Here is a 20,503-nt window from a genome sequence, read left to right as displayed (position 1 = left end):
GTCCCTGCCACCTCTGCCTCCCTCCACTTCCCTCTTCAGCCCAGGATGGACTTCAGGTATCAGCTGGGGTTGACGAGGGGGCGCCCCTTTTGCCCTGCTGACCACGTTGGGGGGCCTGCAACTGCCCCTCCACCCTATCTTGTACTGCACTTCTCCATCAGAAAGAAAATAAAGACCATAAAATGGTGCCACGGGCGCCCCCAGAGCTCCGAGCGCTGGGCAGGCAGGCGCTGGGACGCGGTCCTGCTAGAAGGACTGAAGCTCGCCAGTCAGGAGCGCTCAGCTCTTGTTCTGCACCGAGGACAGCTGGGAAATGGCCACTGGGGGCGGGGGGACAACAGGCTCTTTTGAGCAATCTTTCATCCCTCCGTTTGGAGCTCTGGGATGTCACCGGGACTCGCTGACGGGAAACACGACACTTCCCAGCCGGCCAGAAACCTGTTATCAAGCCCCAGCTCTTCACCCCAGGCCTGACCTTTGGGCCCCACTTCTCCACGGTTCCAGGAATCACCTGGTCAGGGAGAGGCTTCCCAGCGGGACGGGGACGACAGCACTCCGGGGACTGAGCAGGGGTGGCTCAAATGGGCGGGGAGGGAGTACTCTGTGTGGGTGCGTGCTTCCTGCTGCGGGGGGCACAGGAAGACTAGGCTGCAGTCCCGAGACTTCTGCAGCTCCCCAGCTCTGGGCCACATGCCCTGCTCCACGCCTCCTCCTTAGAAAGAAGACACCTGCTTCTGCTCTGCTCACTCCCGCCTGCAGCCCCTTTTCCGCACGGCCCAGCCTCATTCTAAAGGGCAAACCAAACGACCCAAAGGCTCCCCACAGCCACCGCTCCCTGTGCCTCAGCCCCTGCCCATGGCCCTGGCCACTCCCAGCCCTCCCCACCTCACTCCTGGCCACACGGCCCTGTGCTGCTTTGCAAGGCCCGCGGGGTCCTGGGGCTTCACATTTCTGTTCCCTCAATGTCGCTCCTCAGAGAGGCCCTCCCTGACCTCTCATCTAACAGACCCCGTGAGCCTGGGTCCTTCTCGTGCTGACACCCTTCATAACCCTTCCATTATATTTGAAGAGACTCATCTGTTTATTATCTGCCTCCCACTAAACTACAAGCCCTAGGAGGCCAGGGAGTCAGTCTGTCTGGATCCCAGTGACTCTTCCCAGTGCACACGGCAGGCACTTGGTGAATATTTGTTTGAATGAAATAAATGAGAATAGTAAAGCCTCTTCCAAAAACAACTGATGACTAAATTGAGCATAAAAGGAGTTTGGAGGTTCTAAGCAAGAGCTTGTACATTCTGAGTTAGAGGTCTCCCCCGAGGATAACTCCAAGGGAAATTCAAATGTACACAGCCCTCCCCACCTCCCCCGCCCCACGCTAGTCTGCAGTCAACCTCAGAGGGTTCTCAGACCCCTGAAAAAGCAAGAGGGGACAGCAGTCCTCAAGGCCTCTGCTGCCGCGGAGGGACGAGCACCTGCCCGTTTCGATGCCAGGATGGCACGAAACACCCCGAGGCCTGGAAGCGGGTGCAGGCTTCAGTCTCAGGGGAGCAGCCGTGGAGCTGCCCCCACAGCCTACCTGCCAGTTCCCAGGTGAGACCTGCCTCCCGTGTGCCAGGGCAAACAGGGTGGAGCTGCCCTAGCTCTCACTACAAGATCACTTTTGGGCACTATGCCAAGCGGCCTGTCGGGAAGGCAGTAAAAATAGTGACAACTCACAATCATTAACAGATTTCTTGTCAGCAGGAGCCAGAAGAGTCTCATCTGTGGTCCTGCCCCGCCCTAACCACACACATTGTGCTGTTAACGCCAGAATATTGCATCCAGATGAATCAAAGTTAACGTCTTAAAACTCATTTCTGATCCTCGTGTCCCCATCTGAAGGGGCTGCTGGGTAGGGCTGGGCCAGGCTCGGAAAGCTGAATGCTTCTTCCAGAAGTCCCGTGATGTGTGAGCACCCCCCCCCCCATGGAGCCGAGCCGAGATGTGAGGAGGGAGGCCTGCCAGGCTTCACTCACGCAGGCTCCATGAAGCCGCGTGACAGGTCAGTTTGCTGGCACGTGGGGGACACAGCACTCAGAACTGTGCACAAAGCCATTCTGCGCCTGGCCCCCTGGACCCCACTCTCCATCAGAACCAGGTTTAAAAGGGGGATCCCTGGAAGCAACCGAGCTGCCCTCAGTAGACGGATGGACCAAATAGATCGTGGCCCATCCAGACAAGGGAATATTATTCAGCGCTAAAAAGAAATGAGCTGTCAAGCCAGGAAGAGACAGGGAGGACCGTTAAATGCATGTTCCTAAGTGAAAGACGCCAGCGTGAAAAGGCTGCAACCATGTGATTCCAAGTGTGTGACATTCTGGGAAAGGCGGAACTATGGGGACAGTGAAAGGACCGGGGGCTGCCAGGGGTGGGGGTGGGGATGAACAGGCAGAGCACAGAGATTTTTAGGGCCGTGAAACTACTCTGCGTGACACAATAGCGGGAGGTCCCTGTCACTTCACGTTTGTCCAAACCCACAGAAAGGACAGCAGCAGGTGACCCCTCATGAGTGGTAATGACGCGTCTGTGCAGGTTCATCCATTGTAGCAAATGCACCATCTGGGGGGGGGAGGGGTTGGTAATGGGGAGGGGGCTGTGCAGGTGGGAGGCAGGGGGCGGATGGGAAAAATCTCTGTCCCACCCTCTCAACGTTGCTGTGAACCTAAAACTGCTCTAAAAAGCTAAGTCTTTAAACAAATAAATAAAATAAACAAACAAAAGGGCACAATCTTTCAGTTATAAGACAAAAACTTATGCCGTGCTCCACCATCTGTAAAGAGCAGCGTCTGCGCCCACCACCTGCACAGTGCGTGAAAGCAGACACGAAAACGCAGAATCCCCAGGGTCCACTCGGGGCCTCTCCTGCAGTGTCCGAGCAGCTTTCCATTAGGAGGCCCGATGCCACCCGGCTCCCAGACCATCCCACCTGCTGGGGGAGGAGGGGGGAGGCAACAGGAAACCGAGGGGCCGTGACTCAGAGGATTCCGCCAGCTACTGGTGCCTGCACCACCTCCAGGGGCCGCGCCGCAGGTAAGGTCTCTGGCCTCACTGACCCCGGGACAAGAGCACCACCACCACAGGGGACAAGGCCGCCTCTCTCCCCAAGGGATGCAACACCTCCCACTGCGTCCCCTGCGCAAGGCACGTCACCCTCCTCTCCTGAGTGCGATCCAGTGCTGCCACCCCATTTTACAGACGCTGACCCAGGTCCCTCCACTTCTGCCAAAGGTAAATGTGGGCTGAGAACCAGGCGCCGGGATTCGAGCCTGCTGACTGCCCCCTCCACCAAGTCACACTGGCGCAGGGTCTCCTTCGTATTCTCAACAGGCGTCCTTTGCAAACATCCAGGGGAAAACGAAACAGATGAACCAGGTTGCAGAGGAAGTCTCCTGCACGTGCCTTTAAACAGGGGGAGGCCGCTCTGGCTCTTTGAAGTAACTCAATTGACTAAGATGTGGTATAGATTCAAGTCTGCTAAGAAATCGGCCAGGTGGCAGGCCGGTACTAAGCAAAGTTAGCACATACCAGCTTTCCCGACAACACCCGAAAGACGGAAAATCCTAAAGTCCCCAGAACTTCCTGTCATGGACTGAACTGCCACCCGTGCCTGTTTCTCCCCACCCAGCCTGTCAGCTTCCCGAGGGCAGGGAGCAAGCAGGGCTTCCTGGCATCACCACGCTCACCAGGCCGGCAGCAGGTGCAACACACACTCAGCCCTCAGAGCCTCTTGCTGCCTGACGCCCAGGGATGTGCGGTGCTGACACATGGGACACCATCGGAGGCACAAGAATCCAGAAGCAGCAAACACACTGTCCAGCTCACGTCCCTTGCCCCAGGGCTCATGGGAGCAAGAGGAGCCGAGATCGTCCCAGGCCTGTCCTGCAGGACCTCGGCTAAGGGAAGAGTGGTATCAGCCACTCAGCCTTTGGCAGGAATTTTCCAGGGTCCAAACAGACACCCCAACAGGCACCCCGCCTGTACCCAGCAGGGCCTTGCAGAGAATGGACAGTCAGTAAGTGGTCTACTGCTCCGACCACCGAAACCCATGCCCGTCTGGGCTGCGTCCGACATAGGCTGTGTCTCTTCGAGGTTGCTCTAGGAGAAGTGACCATCAGAAGATAAGCCAGAAAAGAGGGCTGACTTGAGGCCCCCACTATCATCACAGCCATTGAGCAGGCAAGGACCCTAGGCCCTCACTTCAGCACTGAGTGAGCTCTGACCTCAGGTTCCTCACTTTAGGGCGAGGCCCTCTGCTCTCCGCGCACCGCCCCCCACTCCCCACCCCTCTCTCACACACACATGCACAAACACACCCTGGGATTCCTGGCCTTCCCAGTAACCCAGTGCCCCCAGATTGCAGAGCCACACCCGTAGCAGGGCGGGGGGAGGGAGCGCCAGAAGCATGCCAGTCCGGGAAAAGGCGAGACACACTGGAAAAGCCGGTTAGGTGTTTCTGTTTCAACGGTAACTGGGGAGTCACTGCACGTTTATCACTCAGCTTCAGGGAAATAACCCACGGCACAGTCAGAACTGATGAGCTAGGCTGGGCTGGGGGACCCGAGCGACAGGGACCCCTTACTGGCCCAGCCACAGGGCAGATAAGGAGCGAGTGCCGCCTGATGTGCCCCGTGCAGCTCCCCAGGCACACGTCCAGGCACGTGCGTCATCTCCAAAGCTCAAAGCTTCCCTGCTTGTCCAGCAATCTGTCTCCAATACCCCACCCCAGGCACTGCTGCTGTTCTCAGAGGTAACAGCCAATCCTAACGTATTTCTACACCCCTCCATGGGCTGGCCCTACCTGCCCTGAGACATCTGACCTCCAGCCTGGCTTAGCCAGTGACACACGCGAGGATCAGTACAATGGGGTGCTCCCTTCCCACACCAAACAATGCCACCTGCCTGAGCAGGCCCGTGGGGCTCGAGGTAGGCAGCGGGAACCACCTAAGACGTCAGAAGCGTCACCGCTGTAAGAACTACGACAGCGGTTCTGAAGGCATCAGACTCTTCTGGGGAATTTTTGAAAACATCATGTTGGGTTCAATCCCCAGAGAGCTGGTTTCGGGTCTAGGGTGGCCTGGGCTTCAGTATTTCTTATAATGCAGCCTCACATGAAAACCACTGGGTTAAAAAAAAAAAAAAAAAAAAAAGAGTTCAGCCTGAGGATTCTAAGATGACCTCCAGTCTCACAGCACAGACAAGTGGCCACGGCCATATGCAGCCGGGATCCCCCGAGACGGGAGGCCGAGGCAACTCCACCCCTCCTCCCTCGCTCAGCTCTTCCGAAAGCATCCAGGACCAGCACAGGAGCCAAACGGGCCTCTGAACACCCAAGAGCAGCCAGAAAAGCCATGTACTTCACTCATGGCTCAGGGGCCCTCTGCACCTTTGGACTAAGTGACCTGGCTGTGCGCTTTGCCTGAGCGTCACACCACCCGAGGCAGGTGCACTCAGCAGCAGGAAGCAGCGGGGACAATCTGCTGCTGAGTGTGCGTTTAAACCTATGCGCCCCCGCCTCAGACCAAACACCTGGGACCACGCCTCCTGTGGGCGACTCAGGTGCCTGAGAGACAGGGCACCACAAACACGCAGCTCAGACGGACCTCTGGAGCGGCACCGCCGACGTGCATGTTGTAAGGGCACAGCCTCGGTTTTCTAGGCTATAAACCAAGGGCAGTGGTGAGGAAAAGACTAAAAAACCAGGCTGTTTAGTGCCAGACACGACCCTGAAGAATCGCCTCTGTCCCTGAGAGAGGGGCTCGGCCCACACGGGAGAACAATCACGGAACATGAATCGCACGCTTCGGGCTCATCTGCAGAGAGCAGCCATGTGCACGTTTTACAAGAGCCACCCCGGCGATGTGAGTTTGTAAGTCTGGGGTGCATAAAGGAGAGACTTCGCACAACTGGAACGCACTGGAACAGGACAAGTGTGAGGTGCCCGCGGGGCTGTGGTGAAGACAGAACCAGAGAAGGGGCAGGGCTCTAAGCGGCAGGCACCGGACACCGGGGGCACTAACAGGGGGCCAGGGCTGTGAGGTGTTCCCGCCTCCCCCGCTGCCCAGGCTGCCCGTTGGGGTGTGGCCCTCCGGCCGCTGCCGCCTACCTTTGGCATGAAAGGTCCAGCCCCTGCGGCAGTACTCCTGCAGCCGGACTCGCTCCTGCTGCCCCAGGCTGCACACCTCACTGTAGAACTGTTGCTCAATATGCACGTAGGCGGCCGGGATGGCGCCTGCCACCCCTTTGGCCCCAAAGAAACCATTCACTTCCGGAGAGGCCAGCAGGATCTGGTACTCAGCCCGCGTGCCCAAGACCAGGTCCATGTAGGCCTGCGTCAGGTTGAAGTAGCCAGTGGTGAGGTAAACCTTGGCGCCTCGCTCAGCCTCTGTCAGCAGGGTCTCAGTGACAATCTCATCAATCTGAATCTCAAAGGGCTTCATCTGGACAAGTGGGTAAATCCAGGTGTCCAGGGCGGGCCTCCGGTCCCCAGCAGCCGCTGCATCTTCCTGGGTCAAAAGGGCGTCACTGTGGAAGGTCTGGGCGTGCAGCATCTGCTGGCGGGTCCTGGCTGAGTTGATGACACCCATGACCCTCTCATTGGCGGCCTTGCAGTAAGCAGCCCGGTCACCTACAGGGCAACACGGGAAAGAGGGGTCAAAGAGACAGCAGTCGGGGCTCCGGACACCTGCCCAGCACAGGGAACATGGCACCGACAGGTGATCAGAGGCCACAGTGATCACTGACCTGACACGTTTCTACCAAGCGAAAGGCACAGGCTGCAGGTGAGGCTCCTGTGGCCAAACACCCAGGAAAGGGCCTTGCCGCAAGGACCTGCACTCAGGGGGATGGGGAAAGGCCTTAGCCATTCCGCTTAAACATTTCAGGACAGGCCAGACTAACTGACGGTGACAGAGAGCAGGACCGTGGGCAACTTGGGGAGGGTGACGCGAGGGGGCTCCGGGGGCCATCCTCTCTGAGCACATACACAAACCACACCTGTGACTGCCGCTTGGTGTGCATGTGACACCTCAGTGAGCACGTCTACCCAGAGACACCTGTAAGTGTAAGCACACAGGACAGGCAGCCACACACAGCAGGCAGAGACCCCACAGCTGTGAGCGGGAAAACTTCACGTGGGTGGGGACAGTGCAGGAGAGCCCTCCAAGGGCTGCGTGTGAATAGGCAGGCTCGGGTCACACAGACACTGGTGACGAGCAGCCATCCAGACATAGTAAAAAGAATGAAATGACCGTAAATGTTATTAGATGAGAAAGGGCTGAAAATTAATCAGCTAAACACCCAACTCAAGAAGTGAGGGGGAAACAACAGAAAAGACCAAAACACAGTGTAAGAAAGGAAATGCCAAAGAGCAGAAATTAACGAAAAGAACGAAAACAGTACAAGTACGGAGAATATCAACACTGACAAGTTGACTCTCTGAAAAGAGAGACACAACAGCCAGCCTTCAGCAACTGACCAAGACTGAGAGGGAGGAGAGGACGGCCGCCAGGGCCTGAGCTGGGAACAGGGCCACACCTGAGTTCCTGTCGGGGCTGGGCTACAGAGCACACAGAAGGAATGGCCTGTGCACGATGCCCCGTGACACCAGCCACCACCAGGGAGAGGGAGGCCACCCTCCACACGCCGCCTCAGGCTCTGTCCCCTGCACCTGGTGCCCAGTCTGTGGAACCGCCCCTGAGCCCAGTCACCCTGCCTCAGCCCTCCCCAGCTGACTTTCCCTCTTCCCTGGACGCGGGACCTTTACTACATGTTCGTGCGTGGCCTATTCAGTTAAAAGGGGGTCAGCCACCGTTTTCCGTATGGGCCAGAGAGTAACCGTTGTAGCTTTGTGAGCCAAGGGGCAGAAGGTAACATGTCATTGCTAGTTCACACAACAAAACAAAACAGATTTCCATAAACTTTTTAATGAGGAATTTCAAAAAACACTGGTGACAGATGCACAGCCTGGCTCTGCGTCCCAGGTGGGGACCTCAGGAGCCCCTCTCCTTAGTGGCCGGAGTTTAACCCCTTCCCCACACTGCTGACACAGTTGCAGATTCCGCAGCAGACCTTCCTGGAGGCCACCAGAAAGTCACAATCACAGGAATCACAGGAACACAAATGCCCCCGGAAACGTTACCTGCCAGGATTTGCCTGTTTCCAATGAACAGAGCTGATGGCTCCTCATTTCACTTTCCAGGCCGGAGGCCACAGAGCCACCGGCCAATGTGTGACAGAGTCTACGGCCTGAGGAGGGCAGCCATTGAGCAGGCCACTTCCTGTAAGCATGGGCCAGGGTCCTGGCTCGCCCCCAGGCACATAGACTAAAGCCCTGGAAGCCCCGCTCCCACCTTCCCAACGGCTCCCTCAGCGGCCGAGCATGGCTGAAGGCCAGTGAGTCACCTCCGTCTGGCTTCTGCGACAAATGCAGAGTGAGTTTCTACCACCCGAGTCCCCCAAACCCATGGCAAGGCCACCCACCCACATGCTCAGCAGGGCAGCGCAGCCGAGGACCCTACCTTTGTAGGGATGCACCATCCCCTCCACCACGTGCACTGTGTCGTCCCCCTGCAACTGCAGGGAAACGTCCCCCACAGCATCCACCAGCTCCGTGAAGAAGTCCGCAATCTCCGGACAGTCCTGCAAGAACACGTAGCGGTCCTGACGGTTGGTGAAGTAGGAGTCACTCAGGTTGGCCCTGCAGGGAGGAGAAGCAGCTGAGGATGCGGGCAAGCTGGCAGGAGCGGGGGTGGAGGGGTGACCACGCAGGTCAGGGCACAGCCGCAGTGGGAGCCAATTAACCATCACTTACAAGAGACAGGCTACAGTGGCACTAAGGTGACATACAAGAGTGAAGGCGAAGTCCTGCCCCTCACAGAGCTGACCATCAGCTGAGAAGAGACATGGACACTTACAGAGCCAACTACCATGCGGGGCTAGTCACCAGTGCTCGTTTTAGAGTCAGAAGGACCTGGGTTTCCACCCTGCTTCTGTCTTGTTTTTGCTTTTGCTTTGCTGGCCCTGCCTGACGAAGTCACTTGTCCTCTCTGATCTCTGGCTTCTCGTGTATAAAGCGAGGAACCCACTAGCCAGGGTCGCGGTGAGAAGTGAATGAGGAGCACACATAAGGGGCTTGGCATTGCGGCTAGCACGCAGGAAGTGCTCAATAAACCCGTCGAGCTGGTATTATTTACAATGAAGAAAGTACGGTACGATTTATTTGCTTTTCTTATGTCCCCACCCTCTACCCCCTCCCCTTGGGTAACCAGCAGCTTATCTGCTGTCTCCGTGGGTGTATTTCTGTTATGTTTTATTTATTCGTTTGTTTTTTTTTAGATTCCTCATATAGGTGGGATCATACAGTACCTGTCTTTCTCTGTCTGACTTACTTCACCCAGCACAATACCCTCTATGCCCACCCGTGTTGTCGCAGATGGAAGAGTTCATTCCTTTTTATGGCTGAGTAATAGTCCGTGGTGTGTATGCACCACTTCTCCTGTATCCATCTGTCTATCGATGGACACCAAGGCTGCGTCCCTATCTCGGCACCCCTGGCTACCTGTTAACAGCCCTTTGAGGGCACCCAGCTGCCAGGCAGACTCAGTGCCGAAGAAGATGAGAGGAAGGCAAGCAGACTGAAACATACAGGCAGGTTCTCGAAGGCTCAAGCAGACGGATTGCCCTTCTCTGTGCTCCGCGGACCTCCATGCTGGAGCATGCTAAGGGAGAGGCTGCCAGCAGGAGGCAACTCACCCGCTCAAGATGACGTTGTTGTCAAAGAGATACGCTTTCATGTGCTGGAGGCCGATGGTCTCGTTGAAGCGCTCTGGGATCAGAAGCCGCAGAACCCCGCGGAGGTTTGGGGTGTGGAAGAGGGAGACTCGGACCTGCTCTGGAAACTTCTGTAACAGTGGGAGCAGCATGGTGCGCGAGTTCTTCCTACCTGAATGCAGCGCAAGCAGAAGAAAGGGGACAGGCAAGTCATACCAGGAAAAGCACCCACACGGGCCCACGTTCACCAGGGCAGCCCGTCCAAACCGGGTCCGCCACCTGGCGCAGGTTCTAGCCGGAGAAGCTCCCGGCCGGCCTCCGTCCTGGACACCCGCCACGTCTCAGGGCCGACAGATGTGGTCGGGCAGTAGACAGTGGCTGTTTTACCCACCAGCATTCATTCGTCCCTACTCTCGGCATTTCCGCACCCCCAGCTCCACAGAGGGAGTGCCGGGCCTGGGCCGGTCAGCACACTTGGGAGCTCCAGTCTGACCATCAGGGATGCACACTCTCCTAGTGGACAAGATGTCATGGTGAGACAGGCCTGGCCGTCAGAGGCCACCACACGGAGCCGGAGATTAAAGCCGGCAGCAAGGATGCAGGGCCAGGAAACAGGTCCTAGTGACACACCTGAACCTCAAATCACCACCGGCCCTGCCCCGCCCGAAGCAGGTCACGGGAGTCAAAACAAGTTTCTTTTTGCCCACGTTGTTTTCAGTTGGGTTTGCAGTCATGTGCTGCAGAAGGAATCCTGACAGATACAGCCCTGGGCCAGCCAGCCAGTCTTCAAGCTCCCCCCACCCTACCCACTCATGCCTGAGGATGGGGAAAGCAAGTGTAATTCCTAAAATAGAGGCTGTGAAAGAGGAAGAATTGGGGGGCCACATGGGGACTGCATCAGACCTACCTCGTGAGCCCCGGGTGAAGTCCAAGAGAATGGACACCTTGAGGTCTGAAGGAAACTTTGCTTGGAGTGAGTTTTCTAGAGTGCTTTCCAGACAATCCACCTACCCAGAAGAGAACCCCGAAAGAACAAAGTATACGATCCGAAAACACGCTCGTGTGTTAAAAATGCATCAGCTTGCCAGCTAATGCCCCACCGTCCTGTGAACACCAGCCTGAATAGCGCTCAGAAGCCAAGGGGCAGAAGCGTCCTCATGAGACGGCCTTGGCACGGTGACCCGCAGATGCCACCCGACGCCCGTCTCCAGCCTGGGCCTCACAGGAGCGGGGTCTGTGGGTCAGGTGGGATGCCCAAGCAGTCTGGACCCTGCCACTCGGGGAGACACTAGGACACCAGCTCCCACACACGTTTCAACAGGTGATCCCCACAGACAAAGGCCAGCCAGTGCCCCACATGTGGGGAGCACCCGGTAAATATTTGTTGAATGAATGAATCCAAGACACAGCCTGCCCACTGGCCATTCTCCATGGGTCAGACATGATAGTCTTCTCCAAGAGAACCAATGTAAAGCCAGTCTTAGCCCACAAGCCATGCAAAATCAGGCAGCAGGCCAGACCTGGCAAGGCCTGTGCTGGCAGGCTAGGGGTCCCTGTGCAGGGTGAGGCAGACACTGGCCAGCAAGGCCAGAAGGCCAGGATGAGAGCTCCCCACACCTCCTCACCGGTCCTCCTGACATACCCCAGGATCTGGGCCACAAGAACAAGAGCTGGCCATGGACGGAGGCCAAAAAAGGGCCACTCTCTGCCGACTAACAGCTGTGCCGCCCTGAGGTTCTATGGTGATTCACAGCTGCCACCAGGACCACCTCCCCTTAAACCTTACCAGTTCCTGTTCCAAAGGACCTGTCCCCAGGTAGAGGGACGCCATCACGACCCGCCTCTTGGCTACTTTTATCTGCCCCTGAAAGAGAAGAGACAATTCAAAAATTCCCAATCGCCATTTTCGTAGTTCACTGAGAAAATGTAGTGCTTTGACCTTGGAGGCAAACAGCAGGACCCACACTCCTGAGTTAAACACTCCGCCTGAAGTAAAGCATGACAGGCTGCACGTGATACAATGCAGCCGCCAAAGGAAGGGAGGACATCTGTACACACTGACCGAAAGGTCCCCTGTTCCGCTGAGAGACAAGAGCAAATCACTGAACAGAACACAAGTCCCACTGCCGCCTGTCCACACCCTGCACGTGTGTGTGTGCGTGTGCGTGTGCATGTGTGTAGGGCATGCAGAACACACGCCCAGTTGCTGGGAGGTCCCCAGGGGCAGAGCTAGAGCAGGAGAGCAGGAGTGCAAACCTGCACCTACCACACCCCACCTGTGCAGTTGGGGTTTTGTAACAAGCATGTATGTTACTCTTGAAATGCAAACAAACAGGTATCCAGACACATAAACAGAACCTACGAACATTCGAGGAGGGCACACTCCTAACAGTCCGTGTTCTCCCCCAGGCCTATTCCAGCCCCCGGCACAGGGGGGCAACTGACCCCATCCCCCAGGAGGTGGGAAAGGCAGAAAGAACAGCAGCTCTACCCAAGGTCAAGCTCTCGACGGACACACAGGAGAGCAAGGCCTGGTGAGAGAAGGGCAGCAGAGGATGGCCAGGGCCTGCTTTCCTCTCAAGAAGGAACACTGCACCCTCAGCTGCACTGTCCACAAGAGGTAAATACGTGATGAACACACCACTGGGGAAAGGCTTACATACATACAAGGAAAAAACAAAAGAGCTTCCCAAGTTTCCTTTGTCTTGTTATTTATTAAGATGGATGCTTGTGGGCAAAGTGACCATGAAGAAAGAGAAAAGACAAAGGAAAACAACAAATAAGATACAAGCCTGACTGTTTCCTGTGGGACACCAGGTTCACTGGCACAGCTTCGGCTATAGTGACGACATAGGACCAAGCAGAACCAACCCAGCGACGCACCCTCACCCCACGGCATGCAGGCACTCTGTCTGTGCTGGGAACAAACACATCCACTCACTCGGGCAGTGTGTGCCAGGACATTCTGCCCACCACGCAGGTCAGAAGGCAGGAAAAGGCCCCTCGGCTTCCTCCCGCCCTCCACAGCCCAGCCCACCCCGGGCAGGTTCCCAGCGGAGCCGGCCTCCCGGCCAGGAGAGCAGCACGTGCAGCCTGTCATTCACCCGCGGTTGCTGAGGACACTAAAGAAGAACCTCCTCTGAAAACCGTGTTTCTTCAGGCCAAGCAGAGAAGCAAAGAGGAGCCAAGAACAAACAGCGTTGGCATGGATTCCACACAAACAAGGACGCACGGGACCAACGAGCCGGGCAGGGAATGAGGGAGGGCAGAGTCCACACGTGCACGTGCGCTCCCCACGCGTCCCGGACGGAGCCAGGCGGGTCTATAGAACAACAGGGACAAGCCGGGAAAACGAGCAAGTGTTCACACGAACTAGAGTCCGTTCAGCAGAGAAATGAATCTCCACTGGTTTCCTGTAATTTCCCGGCATTTTGCCGGTCTGACCTCACCACACCAAATCCTAACTGAATCTGAACTCTGAGAGTTCATGTTAATAAAAATTAATTGGCGTTGAATTACTTCATTCCAATTAGCAGTTTGACTACAAATAAACCGGACACGTCACAGACACCTGAGAGATGAACTGAAAGCTGAACCCCCCCCACCATGCAGTTTAGCATGTCTACCAGGAAAGAGAGGCACCAACGTCAAGGTCACAGATGAGAACCAGGATAATAAGGCCCAAAACCAGATGTCCAAATTTTCAGGTTATCTGTAAAAGCCTCTGCTGAGCAAGAGGCTTCCGGCCACTTCCTACATATCAAATCCCATCTGTGGGTCATCTGGGTCCTCACTTCCTATACATGACGTCTGCCAAGATGACGCTACTAGATTTGGAGCGGTTTCCAGGGGTAGAGGCCTAGCGTGCCCTGACGAGAAGCAGGTTCATTCCTTCCAGACGTCTGGAGCGGTGACATGCCGTGTGGCCCACGCCCCCTCACCAGCCTCCCTCCCAGTGGGTTACAGCACAGCACGGAGGGAACGACCTGCCGTAAGATGAGAACCCAGGTCCTGCCCCCACCGCCCCACGCTCGGGGCTACGCTACCTCCGCCACTCCAGGGAGCTTCTGATCATGGTTCGACCCAGCCATGTGTGAAGCTGAAACCCACCAGGCAGAACCCACAGGAGTACGCTGAGCAGCCATGCACACCTTCCAGAACCGAAGGCGGTGCTTCTGCCCAGGCCTGTAACTCAAACGTCCATCACTCTCTCTCGCAGATGTGACTTACCTTCATGAGCTCAAAAAACTCTGTGGGGGAAGACAGCACCCTGACATGAGAACTGGAGACTCCAAACTCTGGAACCAGGTTTCTGATCCACTGGAACCTGTGCACGCCCTCTGGACACAGGCAGCAAGGAGGGGAGGTGACCTGGGGGACAGCTGGGGACAGCAAAGGAGCCAACAACAGCCATGGTGACCTGGTCAAAGAGACATGCACAGGGTCATACTTCTCACATACTTCCTCAGAAGTCTGTTACTGGGGAAGCGGGGAATTTTCTTTTTTGGCCCATTTCACATTTTCTAGACCATTTTAAATGAGCCCAATTCAAACGCTGCAAAAAGGTTTTTCCTGCAGCCCCTATTGGCCAAGCAAGTTGAGAAGTGCTGACACCTGTGGATAAACCCCAAACGTGAACTGCAAACAACCCCGGATTTGCAGCAGCAACAAACAAACTCACAGAAACCACTGCGTGTTAACACTGCCCCTAACAAGCCCATCTCTGGGGAGCCCCCGAAGGCCCCCTAGATCAAGGGCAAGTGTGGTGTAAGCCTGGTGACTGCACCCCAGACCCCCAGCTGTATGACTGATGAGATAAACAGGGCTAGGGAAGGACCCCCCAAAACATTACGTTTCCTCTTTAATACTCAGATGTGAAAAGAAAAGCTGGAACAGGAAGTGGGGGAAGAGAAGGTCATCTCAAGAGGTGCCAGTGGTGACGACTGCCCTTCCCCGCTGGACACATCCTCCTCGGGGGTCACCCCCATCTCTGGCCAGCGCTGGACAACCACATGAAGCTGCACCCTGGCCCTGCCGTCCAGCCAAGGCTGGGACCACAGCACACGCGGCTCCAGGGCCTGAGAACTGGAACACCTGCCGGGGGGCGGGGGGGGGGGCAGAGCCCCACACAGACCCGGCCCTGATCTGAATTCCTACAAACGGCAGCAGGAAAACCCTGCCTGCCGTGCCACGGCCTCAAGAGGGACTCTGGGGAAAAGGTGCTTAAACACCCCAAGGCCTGCAAGGCCACAAATATTCCAGGAAGATGATGTCATTGACTTGTCTCATGATAAAGCCCTGAATCTTCCCAGGCTCTGGATGGGCCTCCACAGCTGCCAGACGGTTCCCAGCTGTGCTTCCCAGAAAGTCCACCGGTCTGTCATGGCCGATTCATCGCCAAGAAAACGTTAGTCAGCGGTGGAAGGTACCGCTCCCCGGGCCCTGGGGAGTCGGGGCCTTGCCGTGGGCCTGAAGGCAGAGCGGCTGTCCTCCCCACGGCATCTAACGGGGGGGTGGTGACCACACCTTGCTAAGTTTCTCTGGCTCCCCGACACTGAGAGGCAGCTTCAAATGAAAGGCTTAGACACTGCACAAGGGATGGCTGCCTTAGTTTCCCAAACCTGCTGTGCTCAAGGCTAACTTCCAGGGGAGAGGGGAGACCCTCAGTCCAATGGAAAGCCACGAGGCAGTGGGGAGGCTGCACACTGACCCATCCATTCGATGCCCCACAGGGGGCCTCACGTCTAACAGTCATGAACTAAACACAGCGAGTCAAGGTGGAAACCCCACAGCAGTGTCAGATCAACTTATCTCCCAGCCTCGCAGCACTTACTGTACCACCTCTCAGGCCATAACAAAGAACCGGGGCGTCACCTGCCACCCCAGGCCATGCAGCCAGTCCCCACTCACTCCTCATAAGGGCCAAGAGGCTCAGTCCCCGAAAAAGAGGATGAGCAAACACCTCCTTGGCACACGCACCTGGGAGAGGGCGAGTGCCAGCCTGGGCCTCCGGCCAAGTTACCACGTGAGCACCTGACGCCATGGACAGCGCAAATGAAGGACCGGGCACAGCCCCACCTCCCACAAACCTGGTGGCAAACAAGCTTACACACCTGAAATTATCTGAGAACAAAAGTGCTCAAATTAATTAGATAAAGGTCAAAATACACAGCACGTGGGCTTCGAGTGATCAAAAAGGGGGCTGGTGACACCTGAGCTACTGGGGAGGCTTGGTGACACCCTGCCATCAAATGGGCTTTGAAAACCTGGTAAGCTCCACACAGGGAAGGGGGCACTCCAGATAAGGCAGAGGTATGGGCAGGAAGTGGCCAAGGCCACCATCGCCAGGAGGGCCCAAGAGGGTCTCTACAGGCAGCTGAGGAGTGGACAAAGGTGTCAGGTCCACAGCCACCTCTGTCCCTCCGGGGAGAGGGGTGCTCTGGCAGGCTAGGGCGGGATGGGCTCAGGTGTCCCGGGCCTCCATGGGCAGGTGGGCAGGGCTCGCCCCTCCCCTGCCAGGCAGACACCTCCCCCAGGAAGCTCCACCAGGGCCTCTGCTGAGGGCTTTTCCACACAGGCTTCCTGTGTAACCTGCAAGCTGACGCGTTCATTTCTGTTAGAGAGGAGCAGGGGCTGAAAGCCAACTCGATTTCAGGGACTCACTGTGAAGAGACCCAACCCTCTGTGGCAACTGCATGTACCAAAGAGGAAGGTGCTTTGGAAGGGAGCAAAGGCCCCCCCAGTGGCAGCACAGATGGGTACCACAGCTAGCCTGGCGACACTGGCACCTGACTGAAGGCGCCTCCACGGGCACCACAGCCCATGCGCCCTGATCGCCCACAGCGGCTTCTCCAGAGTCTGCTTGGGACCCACGTTCTTCCTCCCGCCTCCGCTGGCACCCCGTGGGGGTTAGTTCCCGCTTTCCACAAGGTAACCCCTGGGTATTTCCTCAGAAAAGGTTCCCCTGTGCTCACAGCAGCTCCTCGGCACATGAACCCGGGCCCCTCCACCAGGACGCCCCTCACTGCAGGAAGGGCTCCTAGGAAACCTCTCCCAGGTCAGAAACGTCACCCCCGAGCTCTGAGGAGGCAGGGAGCTGGGCTCATTCTGCCAGAAACGCAGAGCCACGTCACACCCACAGCAGAGAACTAAACACACGATTTCCACGTTGGCCCAGGCTCCCCGCCTCATCCTGGTCTGGATGCCACCCAGCCCATGTCTAGTTACGACAGGAGGTGGCGGCGCTGCTGGCCCGGCCTCTCTGAAGCCCACTCGGCCCTCAGGTGGGCACATCAGGTACTTTTACAGAACAGGGCTAGGGCCAGAGCAGGGGGGGCGCCCAGAGCAAGGGGGTACCCAGAGCTGGGGGGGTGCCCTCAGCCAGGGGGGGGCACCCAGAGCCAGGGGAGGTGCCCAGAGCAGGGGGGGCGCCCAGAGCAGGGGGGCGCCCAGAGCAGGGGGGGGGGCGCCCAGAGCAGGGGGGCGCCCAGAGCAGGGGGGGGCACCCAGAGCAGGGGGGGCGCCCAGAGCAGGGGGGTGCCCAGAGCTGGGGGGGGCGCCCAGAGCAGGGGGGGCGCCCAGAGCAGGGAGGCGCCCAGCATTCAAACTCAGGCAAACCCAACTACTGCCCAACCGCCCTCAGCTGGTGGCAGAGGCAACAAGAGCCACCAAACCAACCAGGCAAACCGACCTCAGCCTGCAGGTCCGAGTGAAATGGGCTGGCGTCCTCTAGAAAGGGCGGGACATGGGACTCTGGTGAAGGTTCAGCCCCAGTGGGGGGAGGGGGGGTGTTAAGGGCTCCCTGAGCTGGGCAGGGACTAAGCACTGAGACCCCTTCCTCCCCCCAGAGAGGGGAGTGGGGGAGAGGATGGAAGGCCGGTAGGGGGCCTGTGGGGACACAGTGAGTATGAAGGCTGGGGGCATGCAGGGAGGGCGGGTTCTGCCCACCATCTGAGGGACCCCATCGGAACCGCTTGACTGAGGACTATGCACTGACACTCATCCCAAGCCCTGGGCTGGAGGCCGCACAGTGACGCCTGCGGCCCACCCACCCCCTCCTGAGAGGCCTGGGGAGGCCGGGGGCTTGAGTGCAGAATAACCAGCCAAACTGCCAGTGAGAGCAGCGTGGGGCACACCTCCCTACAGGGGAGCCTGGCGGACACAGAAGGCACTGCTCCTTTTCGTGGAACATAGCAGTTGTCCGTTTCACCAAACTTTTTGAAGCGGCCCATGCTCCATGGAGAAGAACGGCCACACCTTGCGTTTCTCCTTTGTCTGGATGTGCAGCAACGGGCCTGAAGGAGCCACCCAGCCCCTTCGCGGTCAGCGCAGAGATGCCAACAAAAAAAGGCCAACATTGGAGAGCTGAACCTAGGGCTCCAGCCCCTCCAGTGCCCGAGGACGCAGGACTGCCTCCCCTGGGGCCGCGGCAGTGTCACCCACAATGGGACACAAGGAAGCAGGCCAACCTCCTAGGGATTTCTCCCTCGGCTATGCGGGGCTTGGTCCCCAGACACGAACCACACGTCCACGACGGACAGGGTAGGGGTTGGAGTCTCTGTCCAGAACACGGGCATTTGTGAAGCGTCCCTCACTGCAGCTCACAGCCATGGTCTAAAGCTTCCTGAGCCCTTCTGGAACTATAAGATAAGATTTGTGGGACAAACGCTGCGGCTTGGGTCCCATCCAAATCCACACACAATGACCTAAAAAGTCTTGACGTTTTTAAAAGAAACTGAGCTCTCTGGATTGCCACATTTTCAGAAACTACTTTTTAAGAAAAACCTACCCTCCCCCCTCAGTCATACACATTTAAACGTGAAAAAAAAAAAGTTAACTAATGAGAAAAGTGCAACAGTCATAACACTTCCTGAGAAAGGCTCAAGAAACTACACGAAGGTACCATACTTCCTGCAAGCCTGGCAGCAGGCAGCCCTTCCTGACTAACGCAAGACCTACCCCCGCCCCCCCGTCAGGGAAATGAGTGTGGATTCCCGTAGGTCACAACAGAACACGGCCCGCTGAACCCCCACAAGAAGTCCGACCTGAGAGACCGGGCTGCCAGCATTTGGCTTCATGCTGACCAGAGGACTCTCCTCTCAACTTGTCCAAAAGGAAGTCGACCACATTGAGGGGCCTGGAATCTGAAATGTACTTACAACCACACCTCGGGCGGCCAGTGCCTGATGACAAGCAGTCACGTGTTCTACTAATCCAACTGGCTCCCCCCAGCCTGACTTCCCAGCAGCCTTGGAAATGACTTGCTTACATCAATCAGATCACATGCTTACCAGGGGTCATCTATCAGAACACTTTAATCCCAGGCTAGTTTCTATCTATGTACCAACACACAACTGACTTATTTTAACTCCCAGCAAGATCAAATTTGAATTATTTGGGGAAGTCATGCTTCGATTCGAAATATCCCCCTCCCACCCTTCTGCTGCTGCTCTAATAAACCAAGAGATGGGTCTACTGAGCTCTGAGTAGGGACGACTGGGTCCCCGGCATCAAGTTCAAAGAAAAAGTAATTCCTGGCAGTCTGGTGGTCCTTCTGCGCAGAACTGCTACCAAGTTGAACAAGAGTATGTTGACCTGCCATCATAACATAAGAAAATCTAATTGAAAGAACAGTCTCAAATATATGGTGATGGAAGGAGAACTGACTCTGGGTGGTGAACACACAATGGGATTTATAGATGATGTAATACAGAATTGTACACCTGAAATCTATGTAATTTTACTAACAATTGTCACCCCAATAAATTAAAAAAAAAAAAAGAACAGTCTGCTAATTATGTTTCCCTCTTATAACTCAGGGAAGCTAAGGCCCCTCCTCCAACACACACACACACCTCCCCTAGAATAGGACTTCAGTTTCAAAAACAAAGACTTTACTGCACATATAGCTCAAATTGAAAATAATGTGTGTGTTTTAAAGGAGGCCACAGAGAAAATATTTCCTTGTATGGCAGGCAAGTTCAAGATTATGAACTAACGCCCTTTTGACACATTTCCCACTAGGTCTCATCTACTCCAAACAAGTCAGTTCTGTGTGGTCTGATGACTGCAGAAAACAATCTGAAGTGTTTGTCTCCCTCTCCTGAGCTCCAGCTCTGCCAGTCAACTGAACGCTGAACACCGCCAGCTGGACACACCTGGATATGACGTGACTAACAGGCACCAAACTCGCCTCATCAATAGCCCACACACCTGGTCCTTTCTACTTCCCGTCTTAGTGAAGCATGCCACCGTCCATGCAGCCCCGAGTCAGAGACCTCACCTACCTTCTCAGCACTCGCCCTACACAAGCCCCCGTCGGAGCTGATTCGAAGGCCACGCTCTCTTCTGTTCCCACTGTCCCTGACCTCATGTAAGCCCCACCATCTCAGGCCTAGACCTTTATCACAAGACACCACACAGAATCTCAGAGCCTGCCCCCCCCAGGTCTTGGCCCAGGGGACTGGCTGGCTGACTTACAGCTCCCTTCCCTCCCCTCCCTTCCCTACTCAGTATCCTCATCAGGTCCTGGAAATGGTTTGAGTACCGGTGGAAGCTCAGAACTGCATTCTGCTGCTGCTACGGTCACCAGCCCACATCACTCACTGTCTTCCTCGGACACCCACGCCCCCATTCTTCACCCAGCCTACTCCAAAGCATAACGCTGAGACCACCTCCATCAGGAAGCCTTCTGTGA

The 20,503-nt window shown here is 56.5% G+C and overlaps 1 protein-coding gene across 7 annotated transcripts in view; it reads right to left on the bottom strand.

Moving 5' to 3' along the window:
- PGS1 (phosphatidylglycerophosphate synthase 1) overlaps nucleotides 1-20,503 on the bottom strand; it is a 34,184-nt gene that overhangs the window by 10,153 nt on the left and 3,528 nt on the right. For 5 of the 7 annotated variants that reach the window (XR_012492365.1, XM_074320773.1, XM_074320772.1 and 2 more), the window contains exons 2-7: nucleotides 14,038-14,227; nucleotides 11,594-11,671; nucleotides 10,715-10,814; nucleotides 9,790-9,979; nucleotides 8,556-8,734; nucleotides 6,143-6,664 (exon numbers count right to left, since the gene is read on the bottom strand). Coding sequence is in view for 6 of the 7 variants with exons in the window: in XM_074320773.1 (XP_074176874.1) it covers nucleotides 6,143-6,664; nucleotides 8,556-8,734; nucleotides 9,790-9,979; nucleotides 10,715-10,814; nucleotides 11,594-11,671; nucleotides 14,038-14,227 (1,259 nt within the window). In the remaining variant the exon portion in view is untranslated. Of the gene's footprint in view, nucleotides 1-6,142; nucleotides 6,665-8,555; nucleotides 8,735-9,789; nucleotides 9,980-10,714; nucleotides 10,815-11,593; nucleotides 11,672-14,037; nucleotides 14,228-18,851; nucleotides 18,959-20,503 lie in introns of those variants that run through there. The other 2 variants (XM_019735640.2, XM_074320776.1) reach the window with 2 other exon arrangements.

The sequence above is a fragment of the Rhinolophus sinicus genome, linkage group LG15, assembly GCF_036562045.2.
Source record: "Rhinolophus sinicus isolate RSC01 linkage group LG15, ASM3656204v1, whole genome shotgun sequence".
Classification (NCBI taxonomy): domain Eukaryota; kingdom Metazoa; phylum Chordata; class Mammalia; order Chiroptera; family Rhinolophidae; genus Rhinolophus; species Rhinolophus sinicus.
Note: the sequence above shows the minus strand (reverse complement) of the source record. Positions and strands in the feature narration are given on the sequence as shown.